Source organism: Bos indicus, chromosome 25 (genome assembly GCF_029378745.1).
Source record: "Bos indicus isolate NIAB-ARS_2022 breed Sahiwal x Tharparkar chromosome 25, NIAB-ARS_B.indTharparkar_mat_pri_1.0, whole genome shotgun sequence".
NCBI classification, from domain to species: Eukaryota; Metazoa; Chordata; class Mammalia; order Artiodactyla; family Bovidae; genus Bos; species Bos indicus.
Genome location: NC_091784.1, coordinates 15,500,606 through 15,523,214, shown reverse-complemented (window position 1 = coordinate 15,523,214; position 22,609 = coordinate 15,500,606). Strand labels below are relative to the sequence as shown.

The window sequence follows — 22,609 nt, the reverse complement described above, 5'->3', positions numbered from 1 at the left end:
GCGGGAGAGGCCCAGCGAGCTGGGGACGGAGGGGTCCTCCAGGATGCGGCCAGTTAGGACTGAGGAACCACGTCCTGCCAGAAGCCTCGTGCGTTTGGAAGAGGATCCTTCCCCAGACGAGCCTTCAGCTGAGACCCCAGCCTGGCTGATGCCTGGGGTACAGCTTTTGAGGGACCCTGAGCAGAGGAGCCAGCTAAGCTGTGCCCTGACACCCCAACCCATAGGAACTGAGATGACAAACCACTAAGCTTGTGATCACTTGTTACATAGCAATAGAAAACTGAATACCCAGTTTCTGTGTGTTTCTCCTGGATCCACCCACGGTGTGCTACAGCAAGCGTCCTGTGGTCACCTGCTCCAACATCCCAGGACTGCCTGCAGGCGCCTGCCCCATCTCAGCCAATTCTTACCTTATGCTAGCCGCCTGCACAGAACAGGGCAGTGCCCCTTCAGCCCCCTGCATGCTCCAGGCGAGGCACTGTTATGAGTGCTGCACGCACACGCCGAGCTCACACCCTGACTGTTGCCCCAGCAGAGAAGTGTGCCGTGTACAACACACAGCTGGGCCCAGGAGGGGACTGTGGGCAGGGTTCTGAGGGGCACAGACGCTCAAGCTCATTTTCTTCCTAGCCCATGTCTGTGAAATTCCCCCACCCCAAAAGAAGTAACCCCAGGCAGCTCCAGCTCACCTAAATAATAACTGAGCGGCATTTACTGAGCGCCGAAGGCAGGCGGCACGGTTCTAAGTGCCCACATGCCATATCACAGAGGCCTTCCTACAATCCTACACGGCAGGGGCACCAAAGACCCCATTCGACAACGGAGGAAACCAAGACACCAACAGGTCAATGCCGCTCCTCCAATTACCCTATGATCTGACCAAAAGCAACCTTCTTTAAAGCACCAAAGCATAAAACTTAGGAGCACTGGCTCAGAGGCTGAACTCGGGTTCAAATAGTCAAGCCTGGCTTCTCTCTGGCTGTATGGCCTGTGGACAGCTCTCAGTCTGCCCACCTGTAAAATGGGAAGATGAGAGAAACTACCTCCAGGTTTATGGACTGTACAGGACTTGGCACTGCGCCTGGCTCCTAATGGCACATAAAACGCAGCTGTTATTGTTACTGTGACTATTTTGAATTGGCTGTTGGTTCTTATAGCCTCAACATTCCAGGCCCTGCTGAGTGACTTGAGCAAAGAGCCACGCCATGTAGGGACCTTGAGTGTCAGAAGTGCAGACGGATGGTTAAATCCAACCGTGAGGCCTGTGTGAGCCATGCCCCCTGGCAGGAGCACAACGAGGCTTCCCCTTTGGGCCTCTGCTCTCTGGGAAGTGAGGTTCCGCCAGGATTCGGGGTGGGGGGGCCGGGGAATCAGAAGCTAAAGGCTTTTTTTTTTGGCGGTGAGCCTTGCTGCGGACACCCTGTTCCTCCACCCTCCCCGCTGGCAGGGGGAGACACGTGGTGCCGGGAAAATCCACAGGGTCCCCCGGCCTGCTCCGCCTCACCTCTGCATTTGCTTCCCTGCAGTGTCTGTCACCAGCATGCCGTTCTCCATCTGTTTCACCTCCTTCCCTGGACCGCCGACACCTGCTAATCCTGGCAGAAAGGAGGAGGGGGCGGATGGTGATTTCAAGGGCTGGACACCAACACCTGTCACCGTGTGGGGCGATGGCAGACAACCTGGCCGCCAGGAAGCTCAGAAGGCAAAATCTGCTTTGCAGCGGCCACAGACAGGCTTCCCGGCTGGCCAGCTCTCTTGGGGATAGGGATGGTGTTTTGCAACCATCTCAAGAACTCTGAGTAAGTACCCTGTGCCAGCAGCGACCAGCAAAATCCAGTTCTGCTGATGGTCTCTTGGCTGTGTGCAGCCTGGCTCATGGGGTCAGGATACAAATGAACCATGCAGGGGAAAGGACACACTTTTCTGGTCCCCAAGCATCCCAGACAGGGGTGAAACCCCAAATAACAACTCCTATGGACAAGGGCATCAGACACTGGAGTCTCAAGCGCCCCCAGACAAGCGGTTAACCCATTGGTTGCAGGATCAAGGGGAGGTCCTGAAGATCGGGGTAAGGGGTTACCTGGGACTGCTGGGGCAGTGGCTGTTCTCCCAGTAAAACGGAACTATTTCAACAACTGATACAGGCACCATGGGCACACCAGCCGGATATCTGCTCCAATGCCAGGAAGTATCCGCCCAGCATTAACACTGATCCCTGTCACCTTAGAGACAGCGGACTGACTGGCTCACTGACATTTATTCAGTGTCAGCCGCTGCACTCTGCTGAAATACATTATCTCCTTTAATCTTCTGACAAGTCAGGGATATGTTTATTACCGCCCACTCTGCACTGACTTCCTCACTCTTTGGTGCCGGGAGACAGAGAGCAGGAGAGAGAACGTAACGTAGGACTCCGAAGGGCTGACCCAGGCAGAGGATGCAGGAGAGAAGTTATGAAAGGGTATGAATACACAGCCGGCAGCGAACCCGCCAACATGCTGATGCGACATGAATTAAAGCAGAATCCAGAAAGAGTGACTCTCTCAGGCAACAACCATGGGAAGTGACAGAGGATGGCAAGGAAGCAGGGCTGGGGGTCGTTCCTGGGCTGATGGGGGGGCCCTGAGCCGGTGATTCTCAATCTTGGCCGTGCGTGAATCATCCCCTGGGGCCGGCCCTGGTCCCTGCACCGACTCTGCCAGGGAGGCCAACCCCACGCTGCGAGCAGTCAGGGGGCTGGGATGCGTGGGAAGTGCTCGCTCACCTCTTAGCTGTGTGAACTGGGGAAGCAATGAACCTCTCTGGGCCTCACTTTCCACATCTGCAGAATGGGAGGAACAGCAGCACCAGCCCCCATGAGCAGGAGGAAGAAATGACACCGCGCTTGGTGAATGGAAGAGAGGACATGGTGCTTACTGTTATGTGCATTTTTAAACCTGTCCCATAGATAAATCTGGGGCACATCCACGACTGAGAATCACTGCTTTAAATGTTTCCTTTAAAATCAGCATCTTTTTTTTAATTGGGAAAAAATTAAAACTAAAACAAATGAAAACGAAGAGTGATAACAGGCAGGACTTCCCATGCAGCGGCCTGCAGACAGAGCACACACACATGCAAAGCACTGGGGCCCAAGCCTGACCTTGACTGTCTTCCGCTGTGCGGGGGTGGGGGTGCTTTACAACACTCCCAGAGACCCCCGTCTTTCAGCAGGTACTTCAGCTTCAGAGAGCCCCATCCTGCCCAGCTGCCCAGGCGCCCTCTGGAAACCTGAGCCTCCCCCCCCTCCTGCTTCACAGGCAGTGGAGGTCCTTACAGTGGTCTCCATGGTGGCCTCTTCATCAAAACCCTATTAGCCCACTGGCGATACACCAACTGGTGCAGCTGGAAAACCTTCGTCTGCAAGGGAGGGACCGTGAGTCCCAGGAGGAGAAAGGGAATGTGTGCGCTGCATCGTCCTGTTCTTTGCAGGGGACTTGCCCACTTCCCCAGTCTCCCAGACCTGTCTCCCAGGATGCCCAGGCTTCCCAGCCAAGGGGGAACCTGCCGAAGGTCAGTCCATCAGGACCCCTCCCCCAGAGGACTTGAGTGGTGGCCCCACAAGGACCAAAGATCTGCACAACTGCTCTGTCCCCAAAGGAGTCTCACATCCAGAGCTCCCAGTGCCCAAGTCTTGATCGTCCACTTTTGCCTCTGATTTCTGCTGTCTGCTTTTGATTTCCTTTTGCTACTTGGAATCTTTCTGGTAAACACCCTTGTTTAAGTGGCCAAAATCAGTTTCAGTCGCTGTCAAAAGGGGCCTCGGTGTGAACCCCCAGCCACACACTGCTGGCTCTGGAAGGCAGGAGGCATGGGTCTGCTCTGGGGCCAGTTCATGCCTTTCTGTCACTAGAGGAAGACTGGGCAGCCTTTCCCGCTCAAGTTCTTCTAGAAGACATGCCACCTCTGGGCACCCCTGGCACCTGCAGCTACTCCATGAAGGGCTCATCACCCTGTGCTTGGGTCTTAATCATGCCCAGGAGGTGTGGGTGGGATCGTAATAACCAAACTGTTACCATGCATCTTCTACCTACTGGGTGCTGGGCATTTCAAAACCAGGATCTCTTTCAAGGCTCGCTGGCTGTGGTCATCTGACCTGCAACAGTACAGCTTAGCCAAGGTCACTCAGTTGACCAATGAGAGATGGGGAGATTCTATCTGTATCCCCAAGTGACAACCACAAAGCTGGCACACAGTAGGTGCCCAATAAATGCTAGATGAATGACGGAAAGGGATGGAAATGCAGACATTCAAGGGCCCCTCCTCAGGCATGCAGCAGCAAGACAAGTCATGTGCAGCCTCGCGCTGCAGGCACAGCCAACTCCAACCCGCTGTCACTGACCTTCCTCCTCATCCACCACGTTGATGCCTAGGAATTCACAAGACCCAAGAAAGTGTTAAGAACCAAGGCAAAAGAACCCTCCCCGTGAGACCCCCATTTAAATGCCCAGAGAGGGTAGATGAATGTTTTTCCTTAAAGGTGAGGGGCAAGGACAGCTAAGGGACTTGTTGCATTTGCGCCTCGGTTTCCCCGTCCCACGTGATCTGGGTGTATCCCTGACAAGAACAGTACTGCCTGGGGCCGGCTCCCTTCTCTAAAAGCTGTAAGTGTTCAAACATAAGACAAGCTAGAAAAATGCAGACTGACCTTCTGTCTTCACGCCTGTTTTCCAGGCAGCAGAGGGAGAGAGAGAGAAAGTATTACAGTGTGAAGGGCAGGCGTGCCAGCCAGGAGGTGGCACAGGCCCCTAGCCAGTCCACAGTCTTTGCTTCTTCAAGGGCACGAGCACCTTGCTCTGAGCCAGTTCCACGTAGAGAGAAGGGGGAAGGGGTGGTGACTCAGCTCAGATATCATCTTGGACCTTCCCAGGCTAGGACAGGGACCCATCTCAGGGTCCTTCCAACTCCCCAGGCTCACCTCCTTTACATGTTTAGCACCGTGATGCCCTTGATTACTTAGCGTTTGTCTCCAACGCTTTCCAAGGTCTTATCTACCACTCTATCCCCAGCACTTTGTGCATCTGATGGCCATGTGGGGTTGCACAGGATGTGCACTGCACAATCCACGGGGCACCATTCCACATGGTAGCTCAAGTACCAGATGTCCCCGTGGCACACAGCAGAGAAGCAGATGGACAGATTAACAAATGAATGGCCACGTGAACAAGCAGAGATGACCTTCCAATGCCGGAAGAGGCACCGTATCAGACACAGTGATGCCATGTCATAGCCCAAGTCCACAAAGCTGGTTTCTGAACCAGCCCTGAGAGAAATGTGTAAAATCAGCTCACAGTTGTTCCCAATCTGGGGTATACACACAGCTGTGTTATTGTCCAACCATTACGCAGGACATGCCTTAAATAATAAAGATGTAACTCATTCATTCACTTATTTAAACACACTCTCTGTGTATCTGTGATGTGCCAGGCACTGTTCTCAGTCTTGGGGACACAGAGGTGACCAAAAGCCCTCACAGAGCTTGGATTCCAAGGGAGAGAAAGAGACTATAAGGTAGCAGATCCAGAATTTACCGTGAGGCAGCATTAAATGCTACAGAGAAACAGAAAGCCAGGTAAGGAGAAAATATGAATGGTGCGGGGGTGGGGGAGTTGGGAGAGGGAGGATCACGTAAAATAATCCAGAAGCAAAGACATAAGACTTATAACCCAACGGGCTCTCCCTTGAGGGCTTCCGAGCACCAGGGGACGGGGCTGTGATGCTGGTAACCAGGCACCTCCTGGCCCTTGAACCACACAAGCGCTGCCTGGGCCGTGTGTTCGGCTGGCCGCTCATCCTCAAGGCTGGCACCTCGCAGGCTCGCTGTTTATTCTCAAGAAGGTTCTGGAACTCTGCCTGGGCAAGGGCCAGCAGGCAAGCTTCCCCCTTGAGGGAAGAATTCAAGTCACTGCTCTACAGGCAATGCCGGGTTTCTGACCAAAAACGGAATCGACTGGCTGCATCACCCGGCCCGAGCCTCCCGCCTCAGCCCTGCAAGTTCTTCAGACTCAAAAGGGGAAGAAACACGGACGCTGAGGACAGAGGGGAGGAATGAGCCGTCAGTCTGACGGGCTCTCCAGCTGCTGTTCGGAGCTTACGACTGACTTTTGCAGCAAGGGGAGGCACCTGGGACCTAGTGTGAAGAAAAGAAACAAAAAAGAGGGGCAGGAAAACTGGCGACAAAAACGCACCCGAGGAAAAGGGTCCTAAACGAAAACGACAGGTGGGAAACAGGCCAAACACCAGGGCAGCTCCCCTCGTGGCGGTGGGAGAGCTGAAGCACGTTCTTTTTGCTGCTTCTTGGAGCTTTTCTAGCGTTCGCTGTGGTCTACAAGCAGCACATATTGATTTTATAATCAGGTTAAAAAAAGTTCAGCAAAAATACGGAAAAGAGGGGAAAACGACTGAGTGACAAGGTTGAGAGAATAAGACTGGAATAAGGTTTTGAAAAGCGGTCACATTGCTGGAGTCAAGGTCTTTCTCCCAAGATAACAAAGGAAGAGCCTGGGCAGAAAGAAGTCAAAGCAGAGCGGCTTCCACACCCTCGGCACCACTGACATCGTAGCGGGGTGATTCTCTGCTCCTGGGGGGTGGCAGGGGCAGGGCAGAGGGGGCTGCCCTGTGCATGGCAGAGTGTTTAGCAGCATCCTTGGTCTCTCCTGATAAGATGCCAGGGGTGCCCCCCTCCCTCGTTATGACAACCAAACACATCTGCAGACATTGCCAAGTGTCCCCAGGAGGCACAAATGTTTGCAAACTGCCATTCTAGGTTTTCGGTTCCTAATAAAGTCACCAGAGTAAATAAAAATGTTCTATACCTTCCAGGTACAAAGGTTAATGAACCACTTTGTCAATCTCTTTGCCAACAAATAGAAAGTCCCCTAGAAACAGGATAAGGCATATTGCCAGGGAGGGAGTCAGTAGCCCCCCCCGACCCCCCGCTCCCGACCCCACCCCCATCCCAAGCCTAGCTCCCATTCTCCATCTGAGAGACAGAATTCCCCCCAAACCAAACATTCGCCCTCCAGCCTGGGTGTTCTGCAAAAGACGTGATTAATCCAACACGGAAACAAAAATTTCCCTTTAGAAGAAGCCAAAAATGTGTTTCAGACAAATCCAAGGTCAGTGGCACTGGCCACAGCTGAGCAAGACTGGACCCTGACGCCAGGCCTTACCGCCAGGGTCCCTCCAGAGAGGCGAAAAGACGGTGGGGGGAGAGAGCTAATTATTTTAGACCCAGAGGACCTTTGTGACCTGCCCTGCAGGGTGCTGAGTGGCTAAATTGGGGAAATGACCCCACAGCGGTGCAGGGGCGCTGGATGGTATTTTTACCACCAAAATTAAATGCTGACGTGCACACACAAAAAATTTTTTAATTGGCAGCATCCCATGTTCCGCATAATCTGCTTTGGATATGTGTGTGGCTGGGGACGAAGAGAAGGGGGAAAAAGAAATCCCTTCTGTGGCCAACAGGGTGCAAGGACTGTCCTTGCTCACCTGGATAGAATGGGGAGAAGAGAGAGAATTCATTCTGAGGAAAAAACTGAGATAATCCATAATTACTCACCTGGATAGAATGGGGAGAAGAGAGGGAATTCATTCTGGGGAAAAAAACTGAGATAATCCACAGAGCGTTATTTTTGCCTAAATATAGCCCACCAAGCAGATGCGGGAAATGTAAGTTATTTCAAAATTGCTACCATGCTTTGTGTGACCTTGGCTTGACTTGGGCTAAGAGACAATCCAAGAAAGGAGACTCTGTAGCAAGAGGAGAGCTGGTTATACTTACAGCAGAACTTTCCGACCACAGGAGCATAGACATGTAGAAACTCATTCGATTGGGCGTTTAAATACTAAGAGGGAGAGCTGGCTATCTCATGCTGGCGAAAGAAAATACTTTTCTTTTAAAACCTCTAGGGTTCGCAGCAGCACTATTCATAACAGCCCAAAACTGGAAACAGCTCAAGTGCTCATGAGCCGTTGAATGGATAAATAAAATGTGGTGTGTCTACACCATGGAATATGATTCAACAATCAGAAGAAATGAAGTGCTGATGCAAGCTTCCACAGACGGACCTCAGAAACGTCATGCTAAGTGAGAGAAGCCAGTCACAAAAGAATTCTGTTCATACAGAAATGTTCAGAGTAAGACAAATCTACACAGAAAGGAGATCTGTGTGAAGCCCACTGTGACATATAGAAATACCAAATCACTATATTGTACACTGGGAACTAACACAGTGTTGTAGGTAAGTTATGCTTTAAAAACAAAATAGAAACAAAGACCAGATTTGTAGTCACCAGAGATGGTGGGGGGAGCAAGAACTGGATGAAGGTAGTCAAGAGGCACTGCTAAGTCGCTTCAGTCATGTCCGACTCTGTGCGACCCCATAGACGGCAGCCCACTAGGCTGCTCCGTCCATGGGATTTTCCAGGCAAGAGTACTGGAGTGGGGTGCCATTGCCTTCTCCTAAGAGGCACTAACTGCCAGTTATAAAATAAGTAAGAGCTAGAAATATAATGTACATCATTAATATAATTAAAACTGCTTAGTAATTACTAAGAGATCTCATCATAGAAAAAAAAAATTATTTTTCTGTTTCTTTACTTTTGCATCTTTATGAAATGATGGATGTACACTAAACTTCTTATGGTCACATTTCAGGATGTACTAAGTCAAATCCCATGCCTCAGATTTACACAGTGCTCTTTGTAAATTACAAATCAGAAGCAATTACAACTCAAAAATCAGAAGGAAAAAAAGCAGATTAAGTGGTTGCCTAGGACTTAGAGGGCGGGGAGGAAGTGGGGAGTGGCTGCCAATGGATGTGAGGTTTCCTCGAGGGGGTGAGACTGTTCTGAAATTCATTTTGGTGATGGCTGCACAAATAAAATACTGGAGTATTTCTAAAACTCACTGAATCATATGATGTGTGAATTATATCTCAATAAAGGCCTTATTAAAAACCACTAAGAGTCGGACACGACTGACCGACTTCACTTTCACTTTTCACATTCATGAACTGGAGAAGGAAATGGCCACCCACTCCAGTGTTCTTGCCTGGAGAATCCCAGGGATGGCGGAGCCTGGTGGGCTGCCGTCTATGGGGTCGCACAGAGTCAGACACGACTAAAGTGACTTAGCAGCAGCAGCAGCACCAGGGGGACTTCCCTGGTGGTCCAGTGGTTAACACTTTGCTTCTAATGCTAGGGGTACAGGTTCCATCCCTGCTTGGGAGCTAAGAACCTACATGCCTTAGGGCCAAAAAACCAAAACAGGAAACAGAAGCAACACTGTAACAAAGTCAATAAAGACTTAAAAAAAAATGGCTCACATTTAAAAAAAAAACAAAACCCCAAACCACAAGGACTCCAGCAAACTCTCACCCAGAGGAATTAAGCTGTGCAATCAGGCTGTGGGCCCTCCCCCCCTGACATTCATTGGCTTCCCAACTGCAATGAGAACAAACCCCAAACTCCTCACGCTGAAAGACCGGGACGGGTAAACCCCTCGCCAGCCTCATCTCCCACCCTTAGCCCTTGCCCACCATGGTGTGGCCACACTGGCCTCTTCCCTGTTCCTTGAACAGACTGAGCTCATGCCGGGCTGAGGCCTGTGCTGTCACCTGCGTCAGAACACTGCTCCCCACAGAGGGAACCCCGACCACGCTGCCCGAGGTGCCTGAACCCCCAAACTCTCCAGCCCCTTGCCCAACGTGCTCTCCTTCACAGCACTTAATGCTGCACAGAACCATTTCCATTGGCTGACTGCTGCCTTTCTCTCCCACTAGACTCTGAGCTCTGTGAGGGCAGGACTTGCCTGGATCTTGCTCACTTCTGTCTCCCCCAAATCTAGAACGCTACTAGTTTAAGGGCCAAACTACATCCCCCACCAACTAAATTCATACATTGAAGTTCTGACCTCCAGTACCTAGGAATGTAACTGCACGTGCAGCCATGGTCTCTGGATGTTAACTGTTCACATGAGCTCCTGAGGATGGACCCTAATGCTATATAATTGGTGCCTCATAAGAAGGGGAGATCTGGAGACAGACGCACACAAAAAGAACACCATGTGAAGAGGAAGGCGGAACTGGCTGATGCTCCTGCAAGCCAAGGAATGCCACAGAGCGCCAGCAACCACGAGATGCTGGGGGACAGGCATGGCACCCTCATGGCCCTCAGGAGGCCGCCACCTTGATCTCAGACATCCAGGCTCCAGGGCTGTGAGACAACACACTCCCATTGTTTAAGCTAGGGGGACTCTCATTACAGTAGGCCTAGGAGAACAACCGAGTGCTAAACACATGACTGAGTGCTCGGTGAACACCAACTGAATGACTAAATCAGTGAATGGCAAATAGCTCTCTTAGTGCTCAGCCGCATTCACAGAGACAGGGATCCGCCTGCCCCTGGCACATGAGGGACAAGACCCCGTTTTTGTTTTAATCTTTTAGTTTAGCCACACCACTTGGCAAGTGCGATCTTAGTTTCCCAATCAGGGACTGAACCCGAGCCCCCTGCAGTGGAAGTACAGAGTACTAACCACTGCAGTGCCAGGGAAATCCCGGGACGAGCTTCTTGTAAGCCTCAGTTTCCTCCCCAGTGGACCGGGCACCACCATCTTCCCTCCTTCATGAGAAGCTGTGAGGAGTGAGTGAGCCAAAGTGATGACCCCTGTCAGGGACACAAGCCCTGGTCAGCAGTCAACACTCACTCACTGATGTGCGTGTCCTCACATCACAGACACCCGATGACAACTCTGCCCACGGGAGTTGTGCAACGGGACAGTCCTGCAGCCCCAACCAGGGGGGTGGGGGGTGGGAGACAGCCTATCTGAGACCTGCCTGGGGACTGAGCATGTAACAAACACGCCCCAGGGGCCCAGGGAGTCTGTAATTAGTTCCTGGAAGAGGGAGATCACAGCAGGACAGGCGATCTCGCTTTAGTTCCACTCTTTTTAGCAACAGCTGAAATCAAAGCAGAAAAGGCATCAGATGACTTCTTTCCTCTCTGTGTAAGGCAGGTCAAGGCTCCTGGAGGGTGGGGGAGCACCAGCAGAGGATCCGTTCCAGATGCCCATCTGACATAAATACAGGGCAGCCCGCAGGCCAACCGATTCCCTGAATTTCAAACCAACTAAAGGAGAGAATGGGGCTTCCCTGCTGGCTCAATCAGTAAAGAAACTGCCTGCAATGCAGGAGACCTGGGTTCAATCCCTGAGTAGGGAAGATCCCCTGGAATAGGAAATGGCAACCCACTCCAGTATTCTTGCCTGGAGAATCCCATGGATAGAGGAGCCTGGTGGGCTACAGTCCATGAGATTGCAAAGTCACGCACAACCCAGTGATTAACACACATACACATAATAAGAGAGAACAGGATTCTTAGACACCTCACCCTGTTTGCTTCAAATAAAGACAGGGGAAGGCCCCAGCCCGGAATTCAGAGCATGCTCTTGTGAGGACAGAGCAGGTGTGGTGGCTGAGAAGCGGGCAGGTCTACCTGAACCTGCCAGATGCCACATGCGTAGGGTATCAGGGGGCACTCTTCCCAAGAAAAGTAATAGCAGCAGCTGTCACTGGCACTGTGCCAAAGGCTCCAGTAATCTAGCACATTCAGGCGCCAGAAGGTCGGGTCTGTTTTTCACTGCTTCATCAGGAATGGCCAGACATCACACAGCTGGAAAGAGCAGCAGCTGAGACTGGAACTCAGGTCCTGCCAACCTCCAACCTGCAGGCTCAACCACCAGGTTTGGCCTCATGACCCGTGTCACTGCCTCAATGGGCATGAATGTGAGCAAACTCAGGGAGACAGCAAGGGACAGGGAAGCCTGGCGTGCTGCAGTCCACGAGGTTGCAAGGAGTTGGCTACGACTGAGCAACTCATCGACAACATGGTGAACGTGCCACTGGCTTCTCACAGCCTCTTGGGAGTCAGGAGGACTGTAATTATCACTACCTCCATCTTTGTCATGAAACCCCTGTAACTCCACAGGCCCAGAGATATATTGCATTAAAGTACCGGGACTTGTGTCCTGTTCTGCTGACCCAGCTCTCTAAAGTATTGGGACTCCCTCTCAATTCAGCCCTGAAAGTCCTTCCAGATGGTTCCTGAGAGGCCCTGGCCTAGCCCCCCACCTGATGCCCTCCTGAGCTTCCAGGGCAGCTGGTGGGAACTTTCAGGGGAGACCTGGGGCCAACTGGGCACCACCCACACCGAAGGCCCACACAACCCTACCGTCCTCCGGCTGCCCCTGCTCCTGCTCCGCGCTGGCATAGGTACGCAGGAACTCGGCGAAGGCGCCGTCCCGAGCCAATAGCTCCTGGTAGGAGCCCATCTCGGAGATCTTGCCGCCACTCATGACTATGATGACATCCATCTGGGGCAGGTAGCTGATGGCGTGCGTGACCAGGAGCCGTGTCTGCAGGGAGAGCGGAGACACGGCCACATTAGCGCATGCGCACAAAAGGAATCTCCCCCTACCCCCCGACCTGTACATGCGCCTGGGATGCAGGCACACAGAAGCATTGCAATCTGCAGGCTGGGAGCTGGGGCGGGGTGGGCAGGAGTGAGGGAAACAATGATCCTTGCTCCAGATTCTAGGGTCCAGACAGATATGAGTAAAATGCTGTGTGCTGTATTGTGAGCAGGTGGAAGCAAAGGGGAAAGGATACTGAGATGGGGGTGGGGGGGGGTTGCAATTTTAATAAGGGTGATGGGGGAAGTTGGTTTTGAACAAAAATCTGGAGGAGATGCAGGGAAGGAACCATCCATGTGTAGATGAATAAAAGAATGACACTCCTACGAAAAACTGTGCATGCTGTGACTTGAGTGTTTCAAGTTTCCCCACCCCCAAAAGACTACAGCGCTTGTACATGGGTATCTATTTTATCTAACTGAAAGTCTGGGAGGATGTGCATCAAACCGTTTACACAAGTTGGCAGACTTTTTCTTAAAACAGCCTAATGGTAAACATTTTCAGCTTTATGGCCCCTCTGGTCATACACAAGACATAAACAGATGGGCTGGCCATGATCCAGTAAAGCTTTATTTATGGAAGCGGATGTGTAACTTTAATACAGTTTTCCTATGTCACAAAATATTTGTCTTCAGAATTTTTTTCCAACCACTTAAAAATGTAAAGATCATTCTTGGCTGGTGGGCTGCCTACAAGACAGGCAGCAGGCTGGATTCGCTGGCCCCTGCTTTCGAGAGCAGCTAGGGCTGCAGGATGAGGGAGAATTTTTTTTTTTTTAACTTTACATCCACTCTCTGGTTTTGTTACTATGGGCATGTATTTCTTTCACAACCAAAACAGGTGTTTAATATTTAAAAATTAAACAGAATTCTTATGGGGTGCAGGGGAATGCTTACAACAGATTAAGTGGCATGCTTATTATATGTGTGTATGTGTATATATATATGCATGATGTGATAATCATATTAAAAAGCTTATACAGAACTTCCCTGATGGCCCAGTGGTTAAGAATCCACCTGCCAGTGCAGGGGACACGGGTTTGATTCCTGGTCTGGGAAGTTCCCACATGTGAGGAGCAACTAAGCCCTTGTGCCCTAGAGTCTGTTCCACAGCAAGAGCAGCCACCACAATGAGAAGCGCGCATATGGAAACTAGGCTGTAGCCAGCCAGCTCCAGGCCCTCCCCAACTACTAAAGAAAGTGTGGGCAACAAGGAAGACCCAGTGCAGCCAAAAATAACAAACAAAAAAAGCTTATATACACAGCAAAAAGACTTGAAAGAAATACAAAAATCTCTACGCAGTGGGACGATGCATAATTGTTTTTATCCTTCGTGGTTTTCTGATTTGCTACATTTTTTCCCATGGGCATGTCTTACTTTTTAATGGGAGAGGCAGAAGAAGAGCCTCTGTAACTCCCCTAAACAAACAAATTTCAAAAAGAAGAAAAGAGGAAAGGAACCCTTTCCTGCCATGTTAAGGTGTAGTAGCCGTTTTCCTGCTCAAACCTCTGTCCCTCAGCCCACGGCCACTTCAGCTGGGAAAGGAGGGCCGGCTCCTTGGGGACAGGGGATGGTGGTGGTGGTGGGGGGTACTTCCCTCGGAGACACCACCCCTATTGTTTAAGCATAAAGAAAGGCTTCTTTCTGCCAAGCGGAGGCAATGAGAACAAGACGGCTGTCCCCAGAAGGCTGCCAAGGGATGGATTTGAAAATATGCTCTCCAGTCCAGTCAAGCGAAGGGGTCCCAAAGGGGACACACCGCGACCTGACCAAAGAGCGGGGACCAGCCCCCAAGCTGCCCCCGCAGCAGGTACCTTGTTCTTCAGAAGCCCCTTGGGGCCAATCACGTTTTCAAAGATGTGCTTGCCCACGTGGGCGTCCACGGCTGAGAGGGGATCGTCGAGGAGGTAGACGTCTGAGTCGCAGTATACGGCCCGGGCCAGGCTCACGCGCTGCTTCTGGCCCCCGGACAGGTTCACACCCTGCGGAGAAACACGGCAGAAAGTTGGGCCTTCTGGGAAGCCGAGACAGGCAGAGGGGTGCAGCGGATCACCATGCATCGCCCCTCGCCTGAGGCCCCACAGGGCTGCGTCCGCCTCCTGCGGAAGGAGCAGCGGTGACGGAGCGAGATCGCGCCTGCGCCAACGTGGGTTCAAGTCCCGGCTCCAGGTTCAGCCTCAACTGTGAAACCGGCAAAGAGAAAACCCGAGCCGCCGGGTGCTGCTGAGCAGGGCACGGTCAGGAAGGTGAGGCTGGTGGCACCACACAGTGCTGGGTACAGGAAGGCTCGTGATCTTGGGGCTTCGCTCACTGGTGAAGCCACACGGTCAAGGCAGGCTGTGCCCCAGGGATGCTACAATCCAGCCTGCACCCCGCCAGCCAGCAGGAAGGGCACAGTTTGTTAATTTGAACCAGGGCACAAGGACCACAGGGCTCTCCTGCAGCAGGTAAGCCAGCATCACTTGCATATCTGGCTGGAGTCAGAGTGGACACCTGCGAAGCTAACCACCCAGCCCCTCTCCCCAAGACATGCCCACCCTCCCCCTGCTCTGAGACAGGGTCCTGGCAGCCAGGCTCATTCTGAGAGTTCCTCTAGTTCACAGCTTTTGGCCCCAGGCAGACATCAGACCCAAACTAAGCCAATCACATCCTCTCCCTCCAAAACTGGGTGCATGTGTGCCTGAGAAGTCACTTCAGTCATGTCCAACTCTGTGCAGCTCTATGGAAGGTAGCCCACCAGGCTCCTCTGTCCATGGGATTCTCCAGGCAAGAATACTGGAGTGGGCTGCCATGACCTCCTCTAGGGGGTCTTCCCAACCCAGGGACGGAACCAGCGTGTCTTACATCTCCACTAGTGCCACCTGGAAGCCCCCACATTGGTTACTAGGGCCTAAACAGGGAGGGTGAGGAATCTTCAAGTGGCAGATATATACATTTTGGAAAACAACAACAAAGCTCCGCAGAAAAGCAGAGATGAAATTCAGAGGAGGAATCAGTCCCTTCCTGAGCCCCGCCACATTCCAGCCCTTGGATTCCACACAATGCCTGTAAATTCAGTTCTCACTCAGGATTCTTTGCCACTTGAAAACCCCAAAAGCTCTAATAATTTTGTTTTTCTTTCCAAGGAACTGCAGATTTCACCCAAATAAAAGAAATAGCTCACGAAGTAGGAAAGTTGGTTGAGCCACTGGCTTGTATTAATAACTAAAAACAAGGACGAGAAAGCTCTTTAGTCGGCTCCAGACCATTTGCACACCACTTAACCACCAGGTGGCAACTGAGCAAGCCAGCCGGGCAGAGGGGAAAGCATGTGCAAAGGCCCTGAGATGGGAAGGGGCTCCGGAAGTCACTTGGCCTTTCCGTGCCTCCTTTTCCTCCACCATTACACAGGGTTAACAGTAAGTCCCATCTCCTGGGCTTGCTGTAAGGACAAGATATGTATAAAGTGTTTAGCACTGTGCCTGGCACGTAGCGATTACTCCATAAGTGTGAGCTCTTGCATTATTATGTTTATCATTAACATAATGATAATGTTTTGAAAAGGGCTGTGGACACTGGAATCACTGACACCCCTGTGCCCTGTATAGTGCCAATGGTCTTGGGACTTTTCAGTCACATGACCACAAAAGTAACATGCACTCTCTGGTTCTTTGGGTTCAACCAAGTGACTTGCTTTATGGGTAGAAAGGATGGTGTGCTTTAAAAGACATCACATTTTGTTGTTGTTGTTGTTCTCTTGGGCTTCTGCTGCTGCCATTGAAAAAGCTTCCCCCTGGGGAGCTGCTGTCCCTTCACCCAGGCCCTAGTAAGAAGCCACTGGGGAGACCTGAGCCAACCCACAGCCTGGAACTGGGCTTAGCTGGCCTGCAATGTGGAGCAGAGCCACCCAGCAGAGCCTAGCCTGGGTCACCCAGTCACAGTTGACCCACCCATAAGCAGCAAAGTGTTTAACATCATAAGCCACTGAGATTTTTGTGCTTGTTTGTTGCACAGCAATAGCTGACTGATACAGGGGCCACGCTCAAGTCTACTGACCTTCTCACCAATCTCTGTCCGGTCCCCACTGGGCAGGATTTCCAGGTCTGGGAGGAGGGCACAGGCTTCTACCACAGCCTTATAATACCGTTCCTGTAGCTGGCGTCCAAAAAGGATGTTTTCTCGGAGAGAAATGTTCTGAATCCAGGCCTGCTGTGGGACGTAGGCCACTGAGCCCTAGGTGGCAAACAAAGAAGGTGGCAGGACAGACAGACTTGGTTAACAAAATAGCGGCGGCCTACTCCCTGCCAGGAAGGCCTTACTTCACACGATACCTTCGTCACATCTATGGTTTCAACAAGAGGGAAACCAAGGCCCCAAGGACCACAGACACCAGGGCTGGGGTCAGAGTCCATTCTAGGTCAGTCACTGGCTCCAATATTGAGAGTTTGAGAGCTGAAATCCTTGTTAATGAGATTACAGTTACATATTTAATAACTATTAACGGAATAGCAGCAAACGAAATGCCTAGCCCCCCTACACTGCACACCTATATCTGATAAAATACTGCACACCATCTGTGTGCTAAGTCGCCTCAGTCATGTCTGACACTCTGCAACCATATGGACTGTAGCTCACCAGGCTCCTCTGTCCATGGGGTTCTCCAGGCAAGAATACTGGAGTGGGTTGCCATGCCCTCCTCCAGGGGATCTTCCCAACCCAGGGATCGAACCCTTGTCTCTTATGTCTCCCGCATTGGCAGGTGGGTTCTTTACCACTAGCACCACCTGGAAGCCCCCACATCATCTATATATCAACTTAAGAAATTTTTTAAAATATTTAAAATAAAATAAAATAAATTTTAAAATAAACAACAACCAAAACCTCCTGGTTCCCAAGAATGGGAAGTACCTGAATTTAAAAAAAAAAAAAAAAAATTATTTGATTATTGTTGTGGTACAGGCTAAGAGAGAAAAATATGAGACTTTCAAAAAAGTCCTTTAAAAGGAAGACTTAACCTATACTGGAAAAGAATCTGAAAAAGAATATATATACACATTTACCTGAATGACTTCACTGCACACCAGAAACTAACACAACATTGTAAATCAACTATAGTTCAATTAAAAAAAAAATTTTTTTTAAAGGGAGACTTAGTTTGAGACAACATTAAAAGAGCCCTTGAGATTTCCTTGATGAAATTTAAGCAAAGACATCTTGTATAAAAACTGTCCATTTCTAAAGTTGCTGTACATTTCCACATAATACAAGGTGTCAGAATGGCATAAGAACAAAGACTACGAGGAGGGCATTTGTTTCATGTATTTCAGTAACTGAAAAAAATATTTTTAACAAGGACTGATAGGTGAAAATAAGTTGGTCTGATAAAGAGAAGAGGAAAGAGCATTTCAGTCTGAGGAACTTCGTGAGAGGGAGGAAGGGGAAAGACAGGCTATAGGTTAGACATTTACACGTGGCCTCTGCCTGCATATCATGGGGGAAGAAGAAGTGGGCTTCAGGTTGGATACTTAAAACTAGTCTCCTCTTTGCATTTCCTGAGACAAGAGAGCGGTGGGCTCCAGTTAAGGCATTTACAGTCAGCCTATTTGCCCACCAAAATGGAACAACAGAAACAGGGTAAATAGTAGGTCTTTGTCTTGTAAATATCCTTAATAGTCTTGGCCAGGACAAAGAAAGGCAAAATCCTGTTTGGGTAAAGGATTAAGGGATCTCCACTCCCCTCCTTTTTCTGGAACAAAGGAGACACTACACATGCATGGGAAGGTTCCTTAGGGTCAAAAGTCAGAGAATAATGCCAGACCATAATAAGTCTTACTCCTCCAGAAGCCTTCACTTTGAGATCTATCTTGGCTAAGGTTCAGTTCAGTTCAGTTCAGTCACTCAGTCGTGTCCGACTCTTTATGACCCCATGAATCGCAGCACGCCAGGCCTCCCTGTCCATCACCAACTCCTGGAGTTCACTCAGACTCACGTCCATTGAGTCAGTGATGCCATCCAGCCATCTCATCCTCTGTTGTCCCCTTCTCCTCCTGCCCCCAATCCTTCCCAGCATCAGAGTCTTTTCCAATGAGTCAACTCTTCGCATGAGGTGGCCAAAGTACTGGAGTTTCATTCCTTCCAAAGAAATCCCAGGGCTGATCTCCTTCAGAATGGACTGGTTGGATCTCCTTGCAGTCCAAGGGACTCTCTAGAGTCTTATCCAACACCACAGTTCAAAAGCATCAATTCTTCGGCGCTCAGCTTTCTTCACAGTCCAACTCTCACATCCATACATGAACACTGGAAAAACCATAGCCTTGACTAGATGGACCTTTGTTGGCAAAGTAATGTCTCTGCTTTTGAATGTGCTATCTAGGTTGGTCATAACTTTCCTTCCAAGGAGTAAGCGTCTTTTAATTTCATGGCTGCAGTCACCATCTGCAGTGATTTTGGAACCCAAAAAATAAAGTCTGACACTGTTTCCACTGTTTCCCCATCTATTTCCCATGAAGTGATAGGACCAGATGCCATGATCTTCGTTTTCTGAATGTTGAGCTTTAAGCCAGCTTTTTCACTCTCCACTTTCACTTTCATCAAGAGGCTTTTGAGTTCCTCTTCACTTTCTGCCATAAGGGTGGTGTCATCTGCATATCTGCTGCTGCTGCTAAGTCGCTTCAGTCATGTCCGACTCTGTGCGACCCCAGAGACAGCAGCCCACCAGGCTCCCCCATCCCTGGGATTCTCCAGGCAAGAACACTGGAGTGGGTTGCCATTTCCTTCTCCAGTGCATGAAAGTGAAAAGTGAAAGTGAAGTCGCTCAGTCGTGCCCGACTCCTAGCGACCCCATGGACTGCAGCCCACCAGGCTCCTCCGTCCATGGGATTTTCCAGGCAAGAGTACCTGAGGTTATTGATATTTCTCCCGGCAATCTTGATTCCAGCTTGTGCTTCATCCAGCCCAGCGTTTCTCATGATGTACTCTGCATATAAGTTAAGTAAGCAGGGTGACAATATACAGCCTTGACATACTCCTTTTCCTGTTTGGAACCAGTCTGTTGTTCCATGTCCAGTTCTAACTGTTGCTTCCTGACCTGCATACAGGTTTCTCAAGAGGCAGGTCAGGTGGTCTGATATTCCCATCTCTTTCAGAATTTTCCAGTTTATTGTGATCCACACAGTCAAAGGCTTTGGTGTAGTCAATAAAGCAGAAATAGATGCTTTTCTGGAACTCTCTTGCTTTTTCCATGATCCAGCGGATGTTGGCAATTTGATCTCTGGTTCCTCTGCCTTTTCTAAAACTAGCTTGAACATCTGGAAGTTCACGGTTCACGTATTGCTGAAGCCTGGCTTGGAGAATTTTGAGCATTACTTTACTAGCGTGTGAGATGAGTGCAATTGTGCGGTAGTTTGAGCATTCTTTGGCATTGCCTTTCTTTGGGATTGGAATGAAAACGGACCTTTTCCAGTCCTGTGGCCACTGCTGAGTTTTCCAAATTTGCTGGCATATTGAGTGCAACACTTTCACAGCATCATCTTTCAGGATTTGGAACGGCTCAACTGGAATTCCATCACCTCCACTAGCTTTGTTCGTAGTGATGCTTTCTAAGGCCCACTTGACTTCACATTCCAGGATGTCTGGCTCTAGGTGAGTGATCACACCATCGTGATTATCTGGGTCGTGAAGATCTTTTTTGTACAGTTCTTCTGTGTATTCCTGCCACCTCTTCTTAATGCACACCTCAGGGGAAGACAAAGACCTGGAAAACGGCCCCCTTATAAAGGATTTAAACTTCTGAAAAGCACAACTCTCTGAGTTTGCCCACGCACCTTTTTGCAGGCACTTTTCTTTTCAACAAACTTTTTACTTTACTTGTACCTTCTGCCTCCTCTCCTGAATTTGTTCTTGACCAAGTGGGCAAGGGCTAGGGCTAGGGACTCAGGCCCTCACTGCTGGCTCCTGTGGTCCAGGGTTAGGACTCCCCGTTCAGGAAACTAAGAGCTGGCTGCCAGCTGCTGCTCACTGCTACTTGCTGCAAGCTGCCGCCGATTGCTGTGTGTGTCCAAAATCAAGAGGAACTTGGCAAGTCTGAGCAACAGGAAGGCCAGTGTGATGGGACCATGATGTGAGAGGAAGACAGGCAGGAAGGAGCCGGGGGGTGGGACGGGACTCACACAAGGCTGGTGGTCCTAGTGACAAGTGTGTGTATGTGTGTGTTAGTTGCTCAGTTCAGTTCAGATCAGTTCAGTAGCTCAGTCATGTCTGACTCTTTGCGACCCCACGGACTGCAGCCCACAAGGCTTCTCTGCCCATGGAATTCTTCAGGCAAGAATCCTGGAGTGGGTTGCCATTCCCTTCTCCGGGGTGAGGAGTATGAGCTTCACTAAAAGGGCAAAGGGGAGCTCTCAAAGACTGTTAAATAAAGGGAGGCTAGGAGGATGAGGTTGGAAATGAAACCCAGGGAGCCCAGCTCTTCATCTCCATTCTCAGATAAATAACCAAACTGCTGACTCCAATATCCTAACTTAAAGTGGCCAGACTGTCACAAAGCCTCACTGCAGAACCCACAGGTAATTCCCACAGTATGCATGAGCCCTACCAACTAAACTGCTGAGACAAAATAAACATTTTAAATACATTTCCCGCACTTTCCTTGTTTTTGTAGTTAGTTGCTCAGTTATTTTCGACTCTGTATGACCCTATGGACTGTAGCCCGCCAGGCTCCTCTGTCCATGGAATTTTCCAGGCAAGAATATTGGAGAGGGTTGCCATTCCCTTCTCCGGGGGATCTTCCTGACCCAGGGATCGAACCTGGGGTCTACACACATTGTAGGTAGATTCTTTACCATCTGAGCCACGAGGGAAGCCCTTCCCTTACCAAGGCAAAATAACCAGTCACGAATAAATCTACAACCTCATCAAACCAAATATTCACGCACCCTCACTTTTTGGTCCATCATCTCTGTATTCAGTGGTTCTCAACTGGGGGTAATTTTGCCCCCCAGGGGACATAAGTGACAATGTCGAGAGACACTTTTGGTTGTTATGACTTGTGGCTGCTTCTGGCATCTCGTGGGCAGAGGTCAGGGATGCTGCTCAACACCCCACAGTGCACAGGACAGCCTCCACAGCAGAGAATTATCTGGCATGAAACGTCAATAGGGCTCTGATTGTGGAAACCCAGGGTTAATCAAACAGAAGGCAGTGTGGATCCCACCATGATCCCGAGTCTTCTTCCAATTAACCCAGCTCATGCTGCTTATGAACCTTACTTTATAGCATGTATTTGAAAGTAATGACAGATCATTTCTTAAAACAATAGGTCCAAGAATCTTCCTGACCCAGAGATTGAACCTCTGTCTCCTGTGTCTCCTGCACTGGCAGACAGGTTCTTTACCACTAGTGCCTCCTGGAAAACCCTCGTTAGTCTGGACCCAACTATCATACACTTTCTCTAAGGCACACAGGGCTCAATGGGCATATGATCATCAGCAAAGAAAGGATTTTGCTCTGAAATGAAAACTATGGCACAAACCAGCATCCCCCAAAAGTAGACTCCAGGAGAAAGTAATCTTAAGACATAAGGAGTTGCTGTCTAGAAAACAAAGAGGTGCAGGCAAATGTGTCTGGGACATGCAGGATTAACCAAAATTAAATAGGTTGTTTTTTTTTGTTTTTTTTTTTTCCTCCCTGTAGGACTTATCAGAGCCTTTAAGTGTCCAACAGGGAAGGAATCAGAATTTGTACTATTTCCCAAGCTTGTTTGAGCCCAGGACTCTTTATTCCCTAAATAGTAAGATGAATTTGCTGCAGACCAGGAAATGCTGGTGTCAACAAAACTCTGGAAGAAAATACCCCCAACCCCAGGGAAGGGTTTTGGGGGCGGGGGACAGAGCTAAATGCCAAACAAGGCTCCTGATTCTGATGCGACACATCTGTTCACTAAGGCAGCCTCTTAAACTCTCTCCCAAGACATACTGCAACTCAGTTCAAAACACTTTGTTTTTAAAAGCAGTAAAAACAGTCTCCCTTTAGCCCCATATTAAGAATCCAACAAACACTGAGAATTTAAATAAGTCCCTTAAAAAGAATTCTCCAAGGAAATATTCCAATGACATC

General features: G+C 49.9%; 1 protein-coding gene across 4 annotated transcripts in view; it reads right to left on the bottom strand.

Annotated features, from left to right (window-relative positions):
- Positions 1–22,609, bottom strand: part of ABCC1 (ATP binding cassette subfamily C member 1 (ABCC1 blood group)) — a 152,179-nt gene that overhangs the window by 22,030 nt on the left and 107,540 nt on the right. For 2 of the 4 annotated variants that reach the window (XM_070779714.1, XM_070779716.1), the window contains exons 17-21: positions 16,553–16,729; positions 14,332–14,499; positions 12,277–12,460; positions 4,382–4,408; positions 1,505–1,595 (exon numbers count right to left, since the gene is read on the bottom strand). In XM_070779714.1, coding sequence (XP_070635815.1) covers positions 1,505–1,595; positions 4,382–4,408; positions 12,277–12,460; positions 14,332–14,499; positions 16,553–16,729 — 647 coding nt within the window. The remainder of the gene's footprint in view (positions 1–1,504; positions 1,596–4,381; positions 4,409–12,276; positions 12,461–14,331; positions 14,500–16,552; positions 16,730–22,609) is intronic. The other 2 variants (XM_070779715.1, XM_070779717.1) reach the window with 1 other exon arrangement.